Genomic DNA, 19,581 nt, shown 5'->3' with positions numbered 1-19,581 from the left:
TTTTTAACAAAAATACTGGTCTAGCTGGGCTGGCTGAATGGCTTTTTAACCCTTTCAGACACTGAACAAGTCTGCTGTGAAAAAGCATGTACAGAAGCCAAACCAAGCCAAAACCAAAAAGAAATCAAGAAATCAACCTGTCTCCCCACCTGGAGAATATTTGCAAATCCTGGTTAAACTTGATTAGGTCATAGTATGGGAAAGGAACACCTGTATGTGCAACAGTTTAGATGCATGCCAAACTAAAAACAAATACATAATTGAACCCCTACAAAGAAAACTGTGGAAGTTAATTGCATAATTAATAAAGAAGTGGTCTTAGGATCAATGATCACCTCTAAATGTAAAACCACAGCATAAAATATACCACCACAAAAAAAAAATAAATTCATTTGATGTCTGCTCCATGAAAAAGCAAAGCAAATGCTAAACAAATATTTTCAGTAGCCAAAAACTGGCTATCACTACAAAAACACAGCTACAGACATTCCTCATTGCTGGGCTGAACTCTTCTCAAAATAATCAAATGTACAGGCCACTGATGGAAATATATTTAATACCCTGCAGACACAAAGCATTAAAATGTTGTGTTCGGTGCAGGTCACCTTGCTTGTACTTTAGGGATGTTTTTTAAGCTTCATTCTATCGTTTGCAAAGTGCTCTGAACTCATCTAGCCTCTTTCATCCTTAATTCTCAGAGTAGTCACCACCTTTTTCTTGCAAAAATTTATGGAACATTACAAAGAACTTTTCACTGCATGTCCATTAAAAATAAAAATGTTGGGAATTTCAGAGAGTAAGAAGCTGGAGTCGCTGTGGCTGTCTCAGAAGCAGCTACAAACAGCTCTGAGAGCCACACGTACTGTTGTGCTCTGTGGGTCTTTCCACCAAATGGAGCAGGAGGAGCAGAATTTTAATAGTGTCTAAAAAGTTGAATCTGAGAATCCATTTAATACAGCAAAAGAGCAAAATGCTAGAGAAATGATGTCAGAAACCATTCTCATTGTTCAAGAAGTACACCATATTTTCGCTAACTGTTGCAGAAAGAAAGCCACCAAGTGTACTTTCAAGAAAATATTTAAATAAAACTGATGAAGTGTCAACACTTGACTGCTTGTTTGAATTGGACAAAATTATAGAAGCTGTTCAATTTGTTCCAATGTTATTATATACCATAAGGACTCATTCGAGCAGTGAGAATACTGCAGACAAGGCGTGAAGATTACAAGATGTCTTAGACTTCTGCCTGGTACAGTATGAAATACAATCCAAAGCAGCAGAAACGTTTTTAGTGGAATTAATTCCTTTCCATCAGGGCTCAGCGGGGAAAAAAGAATCACTGTTCCTTATGCTGTAAGAACACTTTGTTATTTGCTTAACAGGAAGTTAAATGAATCGAAGCTTCAGACAGCAAAAAAACCCACCCCACAATCAATTAATGTGCCAAATTTTTAATAGGAAAGCAAATCATATTCATTTTAAAACAGACATCTCAGTGCTGGTGTATTTATATTCTAAGACCTAAGGTGTAAAGTGAGCTAATAGGGTATGGCATTTTTCATAGCTTATCCTTTCTGAAGACACCAGAGTCTTATCTGACCACTGAGACCCATGCTGAGAGATCTGGGCTCCCTCTTTTCCTGGGTCCTGTTCCTGAGAGCAGGGTCTTATTGAACACAGCTGAACACCATTATTTAGCATCTTCTTCCATGATCCACCACCCACTGGCTGGAATTACAATGGAAGTCCCCAGTTACTGTCTGTGACATCCCTAATGTGCTGTCCCCAGTGTCTTACCTAGGAATTTCTTCTGACACACTTGCATTTTCTGAGTACCAGCTGAGTATAGACAGTGTAGACACGTCAGTCGGAAATTCTGGACCACGTGTCTTTGCACAGGCATTTACAGGCTACGGAGGACGATGCACATCACAGCTACAGCCTCTCAGCAGTGCTTACAGTCTCTCAACCCAGCACAAGGTCCTAATGCACATGTGAGATGCACAAGCAGAGCCTAGGAACATGAGTGCACATCCGTGTCACAGCCGTATGACATCACACTGAACAGCTAGAACATCATCTGCAGAACAGCACGCCAACTGAAGATGAATCTCTGGCTGTTTAACAATATCCATTCATCCATACTTCTTGTCCAGCATAGAAATTTCGCTTTGAAAATTAGACTTCCATCCCTTTAATGAGGTAGTCGACGTTATGGTATCTTGGTACACCCAACGTGAGCAAGAAGAAAAGAGTTCTGCCACTAAACGAAAAGAATAAAATCCACAACTCACCGTGTCTTCCACAAGACCAGGTAAGAAACAACTCAGTTAACCAACTACTAAGACATTCCAAGCATATATTAACTACCAGTAAAACTGGCATGAGAAATGCACCAGCCTACTTCAGTCATAAAGCACCAAAAAAAAAAGGACCTTAAAAATTTAAAACTGACCATAATTTTTTAAGTATCAGTGTTATGAAACATTTTTCTTTGCAGTATTATTTCAGAGTGGAAACTACCGTGGAAATTCACTAAGGCTTTACCCAGGCTGGCCTCTAATTGGGACTCTCGTGCTCTGTAAAACCCTGTGCAGCATGGGGTCTCCTGGCTGGGGAGGCTGCCAGTGGGGGACCTCTCTCCCAGCTTGCAAGCCTCTTCACCGACAAGCTTCTCCTTACCAGGACACAGATATAATACTCCGAATAAATCCCTAAAACAATTTGAACTTTGCAGAATTTTACCTCTTTAGCCCCATAACATTTTAAATGGCAAGTCTCAAAAATATTGTTTCTTCATATAAATATAAAACAGTGGAAAAAAGCCCCGTATTTCAAAGTTGAAATGGTAATAATAAAAAAGTTATTTGTTTTGCATTGGAGAATTCCCCTCTGCCTTAGTTTACTATTTATAAACCACCAGTCTGGGATTAATTATTATAAATCCTTAAAGCCTAAAAGAAGATTTTAGGCATGTTATGCTATATATAATCTATACCGTTATTAAACTGAAGCTCAAATACCTATTATGTCCTATTTTTGTTGGCTACCTTTTAACATTGCTGCATTTTATCTACGGTAAATACTATTCCTTGAGGGGAAGTGCTTCCTACTATCTTCAAACCACCAAACTCCCAGAGCCCTGCAGGAACTCCCTCCCAATGTGCCACTGCATGGAAAGGGTTTTATTTGCAAAGTACTCTCACCGGGCACCCCGTCCCTCATCCAGTAATCGATGTCTGTTCCATCTGCGTTGTCGAAAACATCTGTAATGTTGATAGGCAGCAGCAGAGCCATGATCTCTTTGATGATGTCACGAGCTTTAGCATTTCCAGTAAAAGCCAGCCCAGATGGCTTGAAGGTGCCCTCATCAGACTCCATGACGATATCGAAGTTGGAGATATTTTCCTAAACATGTAAGGAAAGAACATATGGGTTTGTGATTTCTATTTTAAGTGGCAGCATATATTGGATTCTACAAGTCACTGTGACAGCATAACATACATCTGTTTAAGGATCAGAGAAATGCTTCCTGTGATTGTACATAAGCATAAACGAAGGGGTCTAATATTTCTGTATGAAAACATCGCAACAGTTCAAGTTCAGTTATGAGGCATCAATACTTTGTAGAAGCCACAACATGACTGGCCAGCTGTCCCCAGCTACTTGGGAACTTAGGAAATAAAATCATAGAATCATTAAGTTTGGAAAAGACCTCCAAGATCATCTGGTCCAACCATCACCCTACGACCAATGTCACCCACTAAACCCTGTCCCTAAATACCAGTTGGGTATCTCAGCTTTCACTTGCAGCTCTCACTTCCTTCTCAGAGCCGCAACTCCAGAAATTCTGGTGCAGAGGTGAGGGTATGCAGCCCGGTCAGCTTTAAAATTAGACGCATGCAAAGCTTGCTTAGACTGTGAAGGCCATCCCACTTGACAAAAACAGCTGTTGCCTCTTCAGAAACATTTAATTTTCAATATACCATGTAGTCAACTGACTTCAGTTAGAGGACTGAAATGCCAAGGTTCCTCCTGACCTGAAGGAGTCATGTCTGTTTTAAGGGAAGTTAGCGTTTTGCAAGGTAGGCCCTTACAGGAAACATGAAATGTTATGTTTTCATGTATAAACGGCATAATAACATTTGCTTTTAGTCTACACCTGGTAGATTCTTTTTAGCTTAAAGAATAAAACTTAGCATCCAGAGCCATTTATTTGCCTCTTGTACACCCAGAGCACTCAATCACAAAGGTCTAATTGGAATAAAGTACTTACAGACTTTACACAAAGGAAAGTTTCCTTCTATTTGAGAGCTACATAACATTTTTTGCGAAGCACAATAGGCCGGGTCAGGATGAAAAAAAAATATACTTCAGACTACCTTGAATGTGACCAAGAGAACCTACTCACACGTGTAGGGGACTGTAGATTTTACTCCTGTGCCCAGGCCTGATTCTAAAATTTTATGGCTGTCACGGGTTAGTACAAAAAAGTCACTACAAGAGATAAGTGATACCGATGAGTAACAGATCCATGCCATTAGCAGGTTATACAAGCCCACAATTCAGTAAAGAATTTCTTCACATTTTTTTTGGATATAAAACCACATATGAAGTACAGGTGGCTGTGAATATTGCACAAGTATCAAAACCTGGCCCAGCAAGTTTTCAAAAGTTCTTTATAGAATTTGTCAAGAGTTGTGTTTTATGCTCGTCTTTACCTGGACACTTCTCTTTTGAGAATATGCTCTAACATAGCAGAGGTTACTCACTAATTCATTTCTAACTTAGAAACAACCATTAATAGAATTAATTTCAAATCTTTGCAAAAGAAGAAGCAACCATCAATGTTCTAATAACTTAAAATAACCAATCTATCTATCCACCCATCTAACTACTTGAAATCAAGGTGAAAATAACTAACACTGCCACCAAATTGGCAATCACCATTATTATACAATAAAAAAACCCCTACATTTTTTCAAAGAGTACATGTAAGGAATTAGGATACATCTAAGCCTACCATCAAATGCAGTACTACAGGTCATGAGTCTCAACATGAAATTGTGATTCGCTGGCTCTTTCGATGTGGTGGGAGAGAAGCTGGCCAAGAAAAACACACTGTACTGTAAATGGGACAAATGACGTTAAAAAATTGCAGGTACAACAGAAAGAATATTTCAGAATGTAAACCATCTTTGTGTAATAAATCTGAATAGCAAGACTTCATAATCTGCTAGTATTATTACTGTAGTCTTCAATTGTTTTCTTTCTCATATAAATGTTCACATGTGTTTTTAATATGAAACTGAGAAAGCAAACCACCCACGATACGTTACACCATATTCTTCCTCTGGAAGAAAGCTGTTCAATTCTTAGAACGTGCGGGAGTGACACGAAAACAAAATGCTCTTGGGAAAGAAACTAGATTCATTAGGGGACAGAAAAGAAACAGGTCACAACTACTTGAAGTACCATGTATCCTTGAGAAAGTTTTTTCCCTATTTTGCCTACTGGAAGATAGGATTAATTTTAAATCTATTCACTGTTAAGTACGAAAGTAGGGTATTGCAATTTAAAAAAAAAAAGGGGGGGGGGAGTTGCTTTCACTATACCTGCTTTTGTATATGTGTATTAGCATTTCTACTTCTATGGAAAGAAATACACACTGAGAAATATGCTACAGGGAAGATGCATCTTTTGTCCTTTGCACTTTATGGTGCAGGGATAACTGGCACTTATCAAAGCAGGCTGAGACAGTACAGTGCTCCCTTGGCTAATTCAAGGGAACAGGAGAACAAAACAGGAAGATTTTATAACATAACTGTAGGCTCAGCTGTTTCTTTCGTTTTTCCCCATACTGAATGCATCATTTAAACAAGCATTTTAAACTCAGTACACTTTTTTTTTTTTTTCAGAGAGTAATCCCATTTTCTGCATCCTGGTACTTTGCCACTTCTCTTGGCACATATCAGAAAATTGTATCTCGGTGGCGTAACCTTCTACCTGATTCTCTGAACTTCAAACCAGACTTTTATTCTTTATCTTCCTCTGACTTGGTCACAGAATAGGTCACTTCTCTTTATCTTATCGTGTTTAGCTCTTTGACTAAATATCTAAATGAAACATTACAGTAAATATTGCACGGGAAAATTGGCTTTTTACAGGTTGCTATTTTTATTGAATATGCAAATAGGCATATATCCTTGCCTATACTTATCCTACTTTTTATTTTAATTTCTTTAATTTCTGTTTTAGCTATAAAATGATTTTTTTTATCTGTCAAGCAAAACCAAAACATAGGTGTTTCTCATCTCTAAGGTAAACACGTGAAAACATGAAACTGCAGTAAAATCCTTTCAATTATGAAAAAAACACCTTGCTATACACATGACAAACAATTACTGGTACTTCTGTTGGTGAGAAACACGTACCATCTACAGTTGATGCTGGGAATGCCAGTCATACAGGTAGCTACTCATTCCCTCAAAATCCCCATAATTCTTACCAGATGTTAAAACTAGACTCCAACATCTCATGACTAACCTGAGTCACTAATGGCAATTCCTCCTACCCAGCTAAAGCAGTGAGATATCTGTAAGGATAAGGGAGGGAACAGCTATCCTAAAAGCCTTTGGTAATTTGGGGCTATTTAAAACAGTGTTATAACTTGTCCCCATTACTGGTTTTATTTTTAATTCCACTGAGAAAAATCATCACTTTACAGAAAAAATACTGAAGTTTTCAATGGCAGAGCACTGTCCTTGACTAATGGTTAATTTGTTCCAGTAATAAGGGACATCAGTTAATCTGACAGTGCATTTTCAGCTTTTTGTTATTGATTTACACCTTAGGAAACACCAACACTGGTATTCCAGTATTTGACTCACAGCAGTTTGAAGCCAAATATAGCAAGGCAACGACCATGATGTAAAACTTATGGTGCAACGACAGCCGTCCTGCTTGCATTACTTAGAAGTGTGTTTAAATCGACACCCAAGTTTGTTAGGCTGACAACTAGGACTATGAGAAAGTCAAGAGAAAACACTGTAAACACCTAAGTGGATGTGACAGCTGGAAAAGAAGAAAAAAAAAACAGATAATATTCGTAAGGATTTAATAATATAAACATGGTGTAGTGCATTTTTGAGTTGCTGTTTAGGATCAAGATTGTTTAATGAAGCCAACAGCATAAATAAAAATACAAGAAAAAGCAGACCAGCTGTTAGGGAGCAGAGATGCGCCAGCATCCACATGTAATAAACACAGCTATGAGCACAATCATACAGCTCAGACCCTTTTTGAATGAGGACAGGGAAAATCGGGAACACTGAGAGTTAGAAATCTTTGTAAATCACCGTGTCATTCTATGGGAGAAAGTTGCTGTAAGGATGAAGATTAGCACCGCTTTTGATAGATGATAAGGTATGAACATGACCCATGCTTTTCCTGCCACACTTTGTGGGAAAGTTGTCCATAAAAAGTCCGAGGATTTTATGGGTTGTTCTCTAGTTTTAGAGTTACAGGGTAGTGACCTCCGAGAAGCCAACAACAAAAGTCCCAGTAACTTCAACAGGCTTGGAGCAGCATTTGGCCATGTACTTATTAGCATTTCACTCACTACAAACATGCTACTAGCACGTCTTGCCCTGTACAATACCGCTGCTGTTTCCTCTGCAACCACTTGCCAGCAGTCACAGAGATCACCATTCAGGACTGTGAGTTCCCAGGGATGATATACAAGAAAAAGCAGGCAGCTCTGAAGACAGCAGCATGCCAAGCAAGGTACGCATCAGATTACCTGTAGCCTTGTCTTCAGACTTTTTTTTTTCTTTGACAAAGAGGCATGTCAAAGAGAAGTGCTCTTCCTGGAAAACATACCATAACTTAAAGCCTTTTACTGTTCAAATATAGGGGAGTCACACACTCCCTGTGACTCTGAATGACTGATCCCTTTTTGAAAAGTTTCAGGTTTTCATTTGAAAACAGGCAACACTGCCAGTATTTTCTAATTAAGGGTTGTGGTTTAAATCAAAGATGATTTTTCCTGATGTATGCATTTTCAGCAAGCAAATGACTACTTGTGTAACTTTCAAGAACAGATTGATTAAAATACATCAGCAACACCTTAGAAGTTAGCACAGCATGCAGATCTTTAATGTTTCTTGTTTTTACACAGAATGCTTTTAGGTTCTGATCTAGATAAGAGGTGCAACGTTAAAAAGAAGAGAGGTCACTGAGGAGAAAGTTCATCATGGTGAGCCAACAGGAGGTGACAGTTTTGTGTGTCCTGCACATCTGCGGGGAGTTTGGATAGAAGGATCCCACCTTTCCTACAGCACAACTTCCCAAAGTACTGACGACCAGTGGTTGGTCTGGAATATGAAGGCAGAGGAATAGCTATCCTCAAAAGAGGTCTCCTTTAAGAACTCCAGTCAGCCCTGCACAATGACAGAACTGGCGGAAGGACTTTGAGGAGGAGAAAGGACACCTACATTGCCAGTTTGTCCTTGGAGGCCATTCCCATACATACTGGGGCTAGCTTCACAGATGAAGCTTACAGATAATAAAGACTTAGTAGGCATGTATGTGTGCGTGTATGTATGTGTATATATGATTCTCTCTCTCTACACTGTTTAAAATTAGTTGTTATACACATTTAATTACTGAATTAATGCTCTCATAAGGCCTAAACAATCCTTTGATGAGCAATATCATTTTTAAGGCAAAGCAAGTGACAGTTGTGGAGGCACTGTATTAAATAAATATTAAAACAAGTCTACGGACTTCATCTGTTGGGTTGCTGTTCATTTTGTGTACCTGATGTAATACAAGGAACCTAATGTTTCCTTCTGGACAGTACAGGCCGACACCCCACCAATTCAGAAGTTTCAGACGGCAGCTCTGCTGTCTGCTATGAGGGAAAGAAAAGGGAGAAAACATACAAAGACAGAAGTTTGCTGAACACTGGACATGTACAAAATTTGCTCAGATGGAACCAAGATCAGGCAGCCAAGAGACAAACTGAAATGACCGATTCTGTGTCCTCCCTGCTTCAGGCAAGGTAAGGAATCAACAATTCTTTGTGTTTTAGCAAAATCTGATTTTCTCTGCAGTTTTCAGTAGCAGCATGACACTTCTATATTAAGAATTATGAAATCCTGCTGACCTAGAACTGGTATAAAATATAATTGTATAATTATATTAGTTTTCCTGTGGTGAATACAATCAAGGATGCTACTGGCTATTAACTGAAGTTCTGAAGAATACAGTGCAATTATTTTCTATAGGTGTTTTGTAACTGAACCCTTCTCTTTTTATTCGTTTCTTCCATTTCTCAAGTTGGCGATTCACAGCAGAATGTTAAAATAGCGCTATCAGCCCGATCGCCTAGAGATCTCCACATTAGGGTATTTGCCTAAATCAAAATGGAGGACAACAAAATGACAGGGAAGTCAAAGAATTCTCAAAATAAGTACTCAAAAAGCAAGGAGATTTTGTGACCAAGGGCTTGAGGCTTCAGAGGCTCTTTTTTCATTTCTATCTTTCTGCGTCCTGTGCAGTTGTGTTTTTCCCTTTGCTGAAATAACCCTGTATCCATAACTAAAACAAATTGTTTTCTGTTCATTTTCTTGTTTCTCTTCTTTAAACCCTTCTTGCTTTTTAGGCATTGTATTGCACAAATCTAAACTAACAGAACATAGAAAAAAATAACATGGTTATTGTTAATTTGCTAAACACATCCCACATTCATCATGAAAGAAGGCATCCAGAGAGAAGACCAGCAGCATTATTCTTTTGTGTCCTGTTTAAATTCAAATCAAAAAGAAAACCATCAGATTCGTCCACAAAGATCAGGTGGTATTAATGAAGTTTATTATGTGTGGTAGTGTCCACAGGAGGCCTCATGTCCAGCAACTCATGGTGTTATCTCCAGCACAAACACAACATAAAAAGCTAGTCATAGACCCAAGAGCCTCCCATGTCTTTTGAAGGTAAGACAAGAGATGGAAATAGAGGAGAGAGAGTAAGGGCACAACAGGACAGAAGTGGTCAAAACGAAAAGCACTAGTTTTAACTTCTGATTACAGAGAATATTTCCCGAGAACAGTTAATAGCCAAATGGTCAACACATTTCATTGGGATAAAAGAATCCATATGCAAGTCCTGGATGTGTTTGGTTCAAATCACTCACAAACACATCTCACATTTCACCAGAGTATTTAGTATCTTGGGAAATAATCAGAATGTTGAAATCCATGAGTTTTCTGAAAACTCCCGTTTTGAGGAGCCAATCTTTTCTGGGGAAGAATCATTTTACCTGCAAGCGACAATAATTTTTTTGGATATTTGCTTCTTGGAGAAAGTAAGTTGTTAGTAAATTACATGATAAACCTCGTGTGAGCATCAACAAAGAATATTTATATTAGCAAATTTCAGAAAGTCCTGTTTTTATGCCGACCCAGTTTGGGCAAAATAGCAGACCTTCTAGGTAATAAACACAAAAAGGAAACCATAGAAAACACTGATGATTAATATCTTCCATAAGGTCAAACCTTTCCTAAAGTTAAATGTTAATGTTAAAGCAGTATATGGTATGTGCACCAGGAATTTAGTAAGTACCATAAACATCATTAAGGCAGCAATAAAAACATGCAGAAATATTGTAAGAATGCTTTCCCTAATACAGTTTTAAATAAATTTATAACACATTAATGCCTCCGATGATGGTAACAGAGTTACTAAAGCAAATTTGAATTTGGCCTAGTATCTCTTTATCTGCTAATTACAACATGTATTTGCTTTCCTGGGAGATTGTATTCAATATTTCTATTCCAAAATAATTACCTGCTATTCATAGTCCCTTAATTCAACTGGGTAAAAACTGGTAACCTTGTGGTCATGGTACATGTATCTTTGGCGGAGACCAGTCCAAAGCAATGAAGTGAAGCGAGAACAAAGGGCCAACACCAGTCGCAGCAACTTGCAAGATAAATGCAAGGTGCGCGTCTTCGGCCTTTCCCTCTGAAAAGCGTAGAGTGACAGATACATTTAAAACAACAAACTACAGAAGTCTCTACCAAGGCAAGACACTTCATTACATACAATTCCTTCTCCCCTCATGAAGAAAACATAAGAGTAAACGTGTGAAATACTTAAAACCCTACTGGAGGGCACTCAGGTGCTGTTGATGAAGGGTGTAGGAGAGTCTGTACAGAAGAGATGCAATGGGAATCCCTCCAGAATTATTAAACCACCTTCCTGTTTCTTCCATGCAACTTTGAAAGTGGCAGTTCCAATATTTCCTATTTTTATAGTTATCTATATTGTCTATACATTAGAGCCCTCCTCAGCAACCAGGTCACACAACTAAGCACTGGGCAAAGACTTTAAATGTAGTGTTGTACACCAAGATCTGGAGCCTGACTTACACTTAGATCCTTTTATTTCGTTACCCTTCATCATGGTAGGAAGTCTTTACTGTAAAGGAAAATCAGGTCTATTTCCAGCCTAGGATTAAATCTAAGTACTGGCCACCAATTAAAAGCACTGAGCCCATCAATGGGTGTTTTCTTTGGGAGCAAAGATGCTGGTGATTCCCCTAGGAGGTTTCTATCCCAGTCTAAACCAGGCAGGTTTTGTGGGATGTACTGGTGGGTGGCAGGTACCCCGGCACTAATGGAGGCACTAGCACTGCTGGATGATATTTGGCTCTCAGCTCTTGGAAGCGTCTTGGAAAAATCATACAAAGGGAGACATAGATGAGGACTGTGAGAGTCTCTCCAGAAAAATATTTTATAAAATGAAAAAAGTAGTTGCATTAGTAATTTATGTGACTGAGCTTACCCTAACTGCAGTTGGGCAAACACGCTTTTCCTAAGCATCTATTCACTGAATGCTGTCACAAACAGGAGACAGGGTTAGGCTGTGCTTTGGTCAACCCAATATGGCAGCTCTTACTTTCTGATAAAGCTCTTAACAGCTGATATACCCTATGACTCGTTTTAAAAAACAGACACTGCAAAACTGGGCTCTACAGAAATACTTGAGAGTGATACAAATAATGCAATTACGCAGGGATATGAGTTAATTATCTGCACCATAGTAAAATCACCACATTGCTGCTATCTGTTATTTCTGCAGTAACTTATTACTTGTACAACAGTGGCAACCTACTATGACAGATGAGGAAGAAAGACCTGAAATTAAATTGAAAGAAAAAAATACATAAGCTACAAAAGTAAGAGTATTTGTACTTGTCCAGTACTATATTGTCTTCATTTCTTCTCCTCTGCCACATTTCCACTGACACAAGGACGTGATTTACAATGTCAAGGAAATCCATGTCTGTCTGTGCTGAATTACAGCATTCATATTTCTACTTGTTTGTAGTGAACTAAAGTCATAATAAGCCCAGCCAGGCAGATGAGTCATACGGCCCATCTTTCATTTAACAAGGCATCTTTAAATACCACTCTTACTTAACTTGTACTCATTAACATCAAGAAGCAATGTTTTGTGCCATACTACCCTAATTGCCAGAAATTTGCACAAGTGAATCATTAAAAGGTTAAGATATTTTTCATGCTAAATATAATGTACAGTATTAATCTGCTTTATTTTGTTATTATGAGTAATGCGATGTCCTAGAGTTGTATCAATTTATAATTATGCCAGATCACATGGCAGGGGGGAAACAAGAACAACAAACAACAGACGGATATAATTTCTGCTTAAATTCTCCATGCAAATTACAAATTCATGTCAAGTTAGACTGTGGTTTCTTCACAAAGCACACCATCCAGATGGAATCACAACAGCACAGCAAAAATTGAGACACATCTTTGTCAGTTTAAAAGCAAAGTAACCAAATATCTTTCAAACAACACCCAAATCTGTTTTATATTTTCCTATTTGATCCTTAAGCCTACTTTTTGGTATTAATTCTGAATATAAATACTAGGGACAACACTGAAATACAGACTTTTTGGAAAAATATGAGAAGTGGATAAGACAATTTCACGTGTTGCTGACAATTCTAAGAGCATAGGATGGAGCTGGTTTTTCAAGACGGAAATGGGTGTTCTTTTCAAAATCTACAGAGGTGATACACTTCTCACGAGCAGCATGCACAGGCACAAAACATCTGCTTCGTCCCTTCCAGCTCTTCTAAAATGCACTTCTGTAAATGAGAAGCATCTCTTTCCCTTGCTATGTATTCCAGAACATTTCATGCTAGTTTAATTCCGCTGAACACCAGAGTATCCATGGTAAATCCGGAGCCCTTAATACTTGGCAAACTGCAATCTGTCACCTCCCTGAATCTGAAAAAGCAAATTCCTGTGTTCCTCTTCCAAATGAGAGAGCTGAGCTACCTCTATAAGGTAGAAGTATAAAGGAGACTACATTATGCATGGGTAGTTAAACACAGTTCTTAGTAATGTTAAACAAGTTAGTGGGAAATAATTGACCATTCCTCAATTAGCCACAAAACCAAAACCACTGTGATGCTATCTCTGACCACTCTATTGAAGATGAAAATTGGTTTAGTCTTGTTCATCACAATGAGGTTGATTCAAAGTGAAACTTTCACATATTTGTTCTGTTAGGCTGTTTACCACTAAAAATTTATTTTAGGAATTTACTACTTTCTTCTGAGTCTGCTTGCCTACGATCATACAGCAGGTGACTTCCTAAACACATTCTTACTCGTCTCGTATCTTTGTCTCAGACGTACCAATCATCATTGAGAGTAAATACTACTACATTAGGGAACAAAATAAAAGATAAATACTTAAGCTTAGTTATGCAGATACAGGATACATTTATGGGGAAAAAGATACGTACTCTAAAGACTTATCTCCAAAAAAGTTTTATGCAACTGTCCTTTATGTCTTGCTGTACTTTGAAAATGCCATTGTTCACAGATGGATCAGATGTGATAATATACAATATTTTTACCCTGATAACCAGTCACAGAGTTTGCCTCATCAGAAATCAAGCATTTAAAATATTCCAGATCCCATAAAATTAATAATTGACACAGAGTATGTTAGATTAGACACCATTAAAATAAGTTAAGATTGCAAAGATTTTTCTTTGTATTATTTCATGTTTTACATTGTAAAATATTATGAGAAAATGCAATGAAGCAGAAATATGTAAGCCAAACAAAATTTATTTATATTACCAACACATGTGGAGCATTCCTCATTCATCCCCAGAAAGCTAGCTATGCTTGAAAGCTATCGCAGCTATCCTCATGAAATAGCTGTTTCAGAAGTTTTGTGATAGAATATGTTAAATCAAATGGAACATGTGTATGCATGTACACGTCACATTATGTTAAATATAAAATGAAGTTTACATTTATGATAGGAGACAGAAAACACACTCTCAGGCAGAACTGGAATCACTATTTCCAGTCAGATATTAAGCTGAATATTCAGACAAAAATAATGAGTAGAAAAAAAATACAAAACTATAGAGAAAAGTGCTGTCAAGCAAATCATCTGAAGACGTTACTTACCTTGTGCAACTGGTAGTATTGCTCAGCACCTACTCCTCCTTGTTCTTCTCCTGTCCATAGCACCATGCGCAGAGTTCTTTTTGGACGAAGTCCTAAAATATAATTTTAAATGTTGGTTTTAGTACTAAGTATTTGTTTATCTGAGCATTTGTCTGCATTTGTCTCCATCTCCCAATTGCAGAAAAGCCAGTTTCCATTCAGTCAGGTCTAACTTCAACAAACACAACCTACTTCTAGTGTGGGTTTTGTTGTCCACAGTGCTTTGGGTTTGTTTTTGGGAAGGACTGGGGTGCAAGGAGAGAAACCGTGAGAGAAAAGGGTAGTTTGTTGTGGTGCTGCTACTAGGCCTCTGATGCAGTAGCAGAGGAAGAGCAAACCTGGGGGAAACAATGTAGGTGTCCGCAAAATGTAACATCAAATGACTACCTTGATAGATTTCTGATACATATGCTGCCATCCTAGTGGTCTGCAGTAAATAATGTATGTATGCTTTCAGCAGATCCAAATGCAATTTTCATGAGAATTAATATTTTTCCTGTCATGCTTAATTTATTACAATTAATTGGAAATGAGCTACTCGATTTTCAAGATAAATGTTTCCCCTTTCCAGGAACCGAGAGGCACTACAGTATTATTTTGCTTTTTATCAGACCAATGAAAAGAGACAATCTGTACTCTGGAATCTGAAATACAACTGCCTGCTGAATGTATGCAAAGCTTTTTTAAAACACAGCAAACACAAGGCCACTCTGTATTTTGTTATAATAGCTCAGCAAGAAAGATAAGTTCTCAGATATATTTTGAAACTGTTTCTGCTACGGCACATCCAAACAGACAGATGTTGTTGCCCTTTATTTATTTGATTGATTGTACTCATAAACAAATACATATGAGACATCAAATCTGAGAGCACTGAAGAGCAAGCAGACCAAGAATAAACAGCGCTTTCTGTACAGTGTAAAGCTAATTATGTTTCAGCAAAAATAACCTCCTCAAAACTATTAAAAAGAAAATAAGCCAGATAGGAGAATATAACAAACAATAAAGCATAAATGACCCCACACACTTCTGTGCTGAGGAGAAATAATATCAGTATCACTGTCAAAACTGAATTAATTTCCTAGCTGAAATGGATGAAGTCTACAAATAGACCTGACCTTCATTAGTTTTCTTCCTCAACCCAAAGAAAATCAACCAAAGGTTTCCTTCTAGAAATTACATGTTAGCAATCCTAATAACTGAAGACAGAGTGTAAAAGTTATATTCAAAATCTGAAAAAAAAAAACCACCTTGGCTTGTCCATTATTTCATAATGAAAGAAGCACAAAGAAGAGAATCAAGGGATTAAAAAGTGTATTTTCTAAATATTGACCTGCTGTCTGTAAACAGACAGGTCATCAGCTCTCATTACTTTAAAAACAGTTCTCCCCCCTCTCCCCCCCTCCATCCCAGTGGATTTCCTGCTCTTCTCCTAAATCATTACAGCACAGGATTAGCCTCCTTCGCATTTCAAATCAGCCAGATGGCCAATGAGAGAAAATTAAGATACTAAAATAGTAATCATGTTGATGTTAGGAAGATTTTACACACAAAATAACCACAAATGTGTCAGTGGCTCCATTACAAGAGCTGGCTCTTCATTTGCAGCTTTAGCAGTGAACAAAGGTGCCAGCAAAAGGCTGTTTGTCCTAGCACAAAACACAAAGCACTGAAGCTCAGCCTCCAGCCCACCACACCAAGGCTGTGCAAGTGGCTTGGGTAGGAGATGTTTGAGACAGGGGAGCAGCATCTTCTGCCTCCTTCCAGCCATGGGAGATGAAGCGCTGTTAGTCTGAAAATAAAGACGCTGCTGTCCAACGGGGGACTAGGACCAAGGGTGAGAGATGCCTGTTGGTGTTTAACCCCTAGAGGCTGTAAGCCTGGCTGCTCTCTGATTCTCTGCCAGAGTTTGAGAAGGTCTCAGCTCACTTACGTGGAAGAATTCTGAGGTCCATACGGCCCCTTTGTAGCTGGTCATAGCATCTTTCTATTAAAATGGAGGGGAGAAAAAGCCCTGCTGAGCTTTGTAAATTCTATGAGCAGATTCACTTGTGCGCTCTACTGAAATTAAATAGGAAATCTTAAAAAAAAAAAAAAAGTCATAAAGTCTAGAGGCATCTATTTTAAAAACAAAAGAAAGTATACAGAGGAAAATCTAATTTCCTCATTATCTTGAAGTGATAAGAATTTATCTACCTGTTATTAAAAACACAGCTATTCTGATCAAAGTACATCAAATAAATCCAGTATTCACAAGTAAAATTGCCAAGAATATTCTGAATGCATGCCTTTATTAAAAATATGAACTACTATACTTAAGCTACAACTTTTTTTTTTTTTTTAATTAAAATTACCAGTTTTGGTTCGTTTCTTAAAATCTACTGGTTCCTAAGGAACAAAACACTGCCACAAAATCTTGCAGATCACAGCCCAAATGCGTACTGAAAAGACATGATAAAATAACACTTGGAGTAGAAAACTATGTTCTTTGATGAGTGTCAGGGGCGTGTAGCAAATTTTAAAATTAAGGAAAACTGTTTCAAAATAAAACAGTGCCTCCCCCTTTTGAAATATTACATATTCTAAAGCAAAGGACAGAAGAGATTTTTTTTTTCAACTTACCCAGAATATTTAAATACATAGATTGTTTTGGAAAAGTGCAGTAGGTTATAACTGTATTCACTGGTGCAAGGATCCTACTGTGCCTTTCCTGGGTCACTCATATCTGAAATTAAGTAACTCAAGTGGAAGTTGCAGAGCTCAACACCTACTCAAAAACACCCAAATCCTACAGCTTCCATCCTACTTCAGCATCCCAATAAAAAGAACAGCAGGGATTTTACAGGAGGATAAACTTCAAAAGGTTATAGTTGGTACTCAGATTATTCCTTCTAAACTCACACAACTAAGACCAAAACCAATACATCTACAGATCTCCCTCCATCTACAGAATAATTTACAAATGTACATACTTCCAATATTTAAAAAAAAAAAAGAAGCAGCTTTTTTTTTTTTTCTCTACGTTACCCTTAACTGAGAAACGCAGTCATAGTATAGCACAAAGGTGCATTTTACCGATCAGTCTCTGCACTCCTATGGTTTATCCCAAGTGAAAGATACACTATGGTGCACCTGGGCTCCCAAGTTAAAGGATGAAATGAAAACATTTATCCCAGGCTACTTCTGCATTATACACCCTCAGTGCTGTAGTAGCTGCTTGCGGTTTCACTGTCTCCAGGTGCTGTATTAACGATTGCTTGACCACTTCAGTAATACTTTGATGCAGCTCTTAATGATTTGATATTCTGTTTCTTTTAAATTACACTAAAGTACTCAGACTTGCAGATGTCAGCAGCAAGCTTAGGTTAGCCAAAAAACACAAATGCTTGAGAAAAAACAGATTTGTAATCGTACTAGAAAAGAGGTATTAACTAAGTAGTCTGACGTCAACTGTCAACTACAATAAAGTACTTTGCCAAAAGCCTTTCTTTCATACTTTACATAAGAGATAATTACCAGCAAATAACATGGAAGTGTGTATATATATATGTGTATACACATGTATGTACATATATACATGTGTGTACATGTATATATATACACACTTTTACATTAATTTTAAAATGGGTATTTTTTAGGCATGATAGTGTTGATTTAATCCACGTATGTTCGTACAACAGTGGATGATCTCCCTGTGATAAGGCACTTACCAGGACACTATGCAAAACTTGAATTTTATATCCTGCACATCTTGCTCCTGCTTGAGAGATTCCCACACAGCAAAATTGAAATGTATCGTCTGGTATAAGCATATACAAATTATGATAATCTGTCACATATTATGTAAAAAATAAATAAATGTGCTCCACCCTCATGATAGCACATAAACCATGAGGGAGAACTTGAGTTGTGTCTTTTTTAATCAAAATAAAGATCAGTATTGTAAATACTGAATTTCCTTTAGTAAATATTTTTCCACTTTATAAACATAAATTCTTACTGATGGGGAGGATTAAGTATGAAGACACGGTGTTTTCTAAGAAGCCAGTGTATGATAGCTAATCAGACTTCTTCAAGAGAAGTCATCATGGTGTTGTAATACCGATCATCTTTTGAAAACATAGTGAAACAAAGGATTTTTTACTCTGCAAACCAAGACACTGGTATCACCCGCAAACGAATCAAATAGCTGTTCAGCTTACAAGAGGCATATTAGCACACTGCAAATGGATGTGCATTGTAGTGGAGTGCCTCAGGCCCAGCACCACCAGCGGGTTGAGGAAAGAGATTGTCCTGCTTTGCTCTGTGCTGGTGCAATCTTACCTCGGGCACTGTGTGCAGTTTTGGGAGTCACAATATAAGGACATAAAACTATAAGAAAGTGGCCACAGAGGGCTACAGAGATGGTGAAGGGTCTAGAGGCTAGACGTATGAGGAGCGGCTGAGGTCGCTTGGTTTGCTCAGCCCAGAGCAGAGCAGGCTGAGGGGAGGCCTCATGGCGGCCTGCAGCTCCCTCACGAGGGGAGCGGAGGGGCAGGCGCTGAGCTCTGCTCTCTGGGGACAGCGACAGGACCCGAGGGAACGGCATGGAGCTGGGACAGGGGAGGGTCAGGCTGGGGGTTAGGGAAAGGTTCTGCATCCTTCACTGTGGTCACAGCACCGAGCTGACGGAGTTCAAGAAGCATTTGGACAACGATCTCAGATACACGGCCTGATTTTTGGGTGGTTCTGTGCAGACCCAAGAGTTGGACTCAGCGATCCTTGCGGGTCCTATATACTATGATTCTATGTTACTAAACTAACAGGTAAAACATTTTTAATTTCCATTTATACAGTATTCAGTGATAAAATACATATGCTGCAATTAGGATATGCCTGTACATAGGAAAGCAGGCTAAGCCTGTATATGCATGCCTACACTATCTTTTTGTTTTGAATTTCTATAGCCTATTCCTATTTCTTCAACATATGAGCTGCATTTATTTCCCACCCCTAATGATTTTTAGGACAAT

The 19,581-nt window shown here is 38.2% G+C and overlaps 1 protein-coding gene across 8 annotated transcripts in view; it reads right to left on the bottom strand.

Annotated features, from left to right (window-relative positions):
- The window catches only part of CPQ (carboxypeptidase Q), a 192,050-nt gene that overhangs the window by 60,933 nt on the left and 111,536 nt on the right, over nucleotides 1-19,581 (bottom strand). For 5 of the 8 annotated variants that reach the window (XM_035546181.2, XM_035546183.2, XM_035546184.2 and 2 more), the window contains exons 6-7: nucleotides 14,531-14,622; nucleotides 3,207-3,408 (exon numbers count right to left, since the gene is read on the bottom strand). In XM_035546181.2, the coding sequence (XP_035402074.1) occupies nucleotides 3,207-3,408; nucleotides 14,531-14,622 (294 nt within the window). Of the gene's footprint in view, nucleotides 1-1,797; nucleotides 2,264-3,206; nucleotides 3,409-9,856; nucleotides 11,026-14,530; nucleotides 14,623-19,581 lie in introns of those variants that run through there. The other 3 variants (XM_035546185.2, XM_035546186.2, XM_035546187.1) reach the window with 3 other exon arrangements.

This window comes from Cygnus atratus, chromosome 2 (assembly GCF_013377495.2).
Source record: "Cygnus atratus isolate AKBS03 ecotype Queensland, Australia chromosome 2, CAtr_DNAZoo_HiC_assembly, whole genome shotgun sequence".
NCBI lineage: Eukaryota > Metazoa > Chordata > Aves > Anseriformes > Anatidae > Cygnus > Cygnus atratus.
Note: the sequence above shows the minus strand (reverse complement) of the source record. Positions and strands in the feature narration are given on the sequence as shown.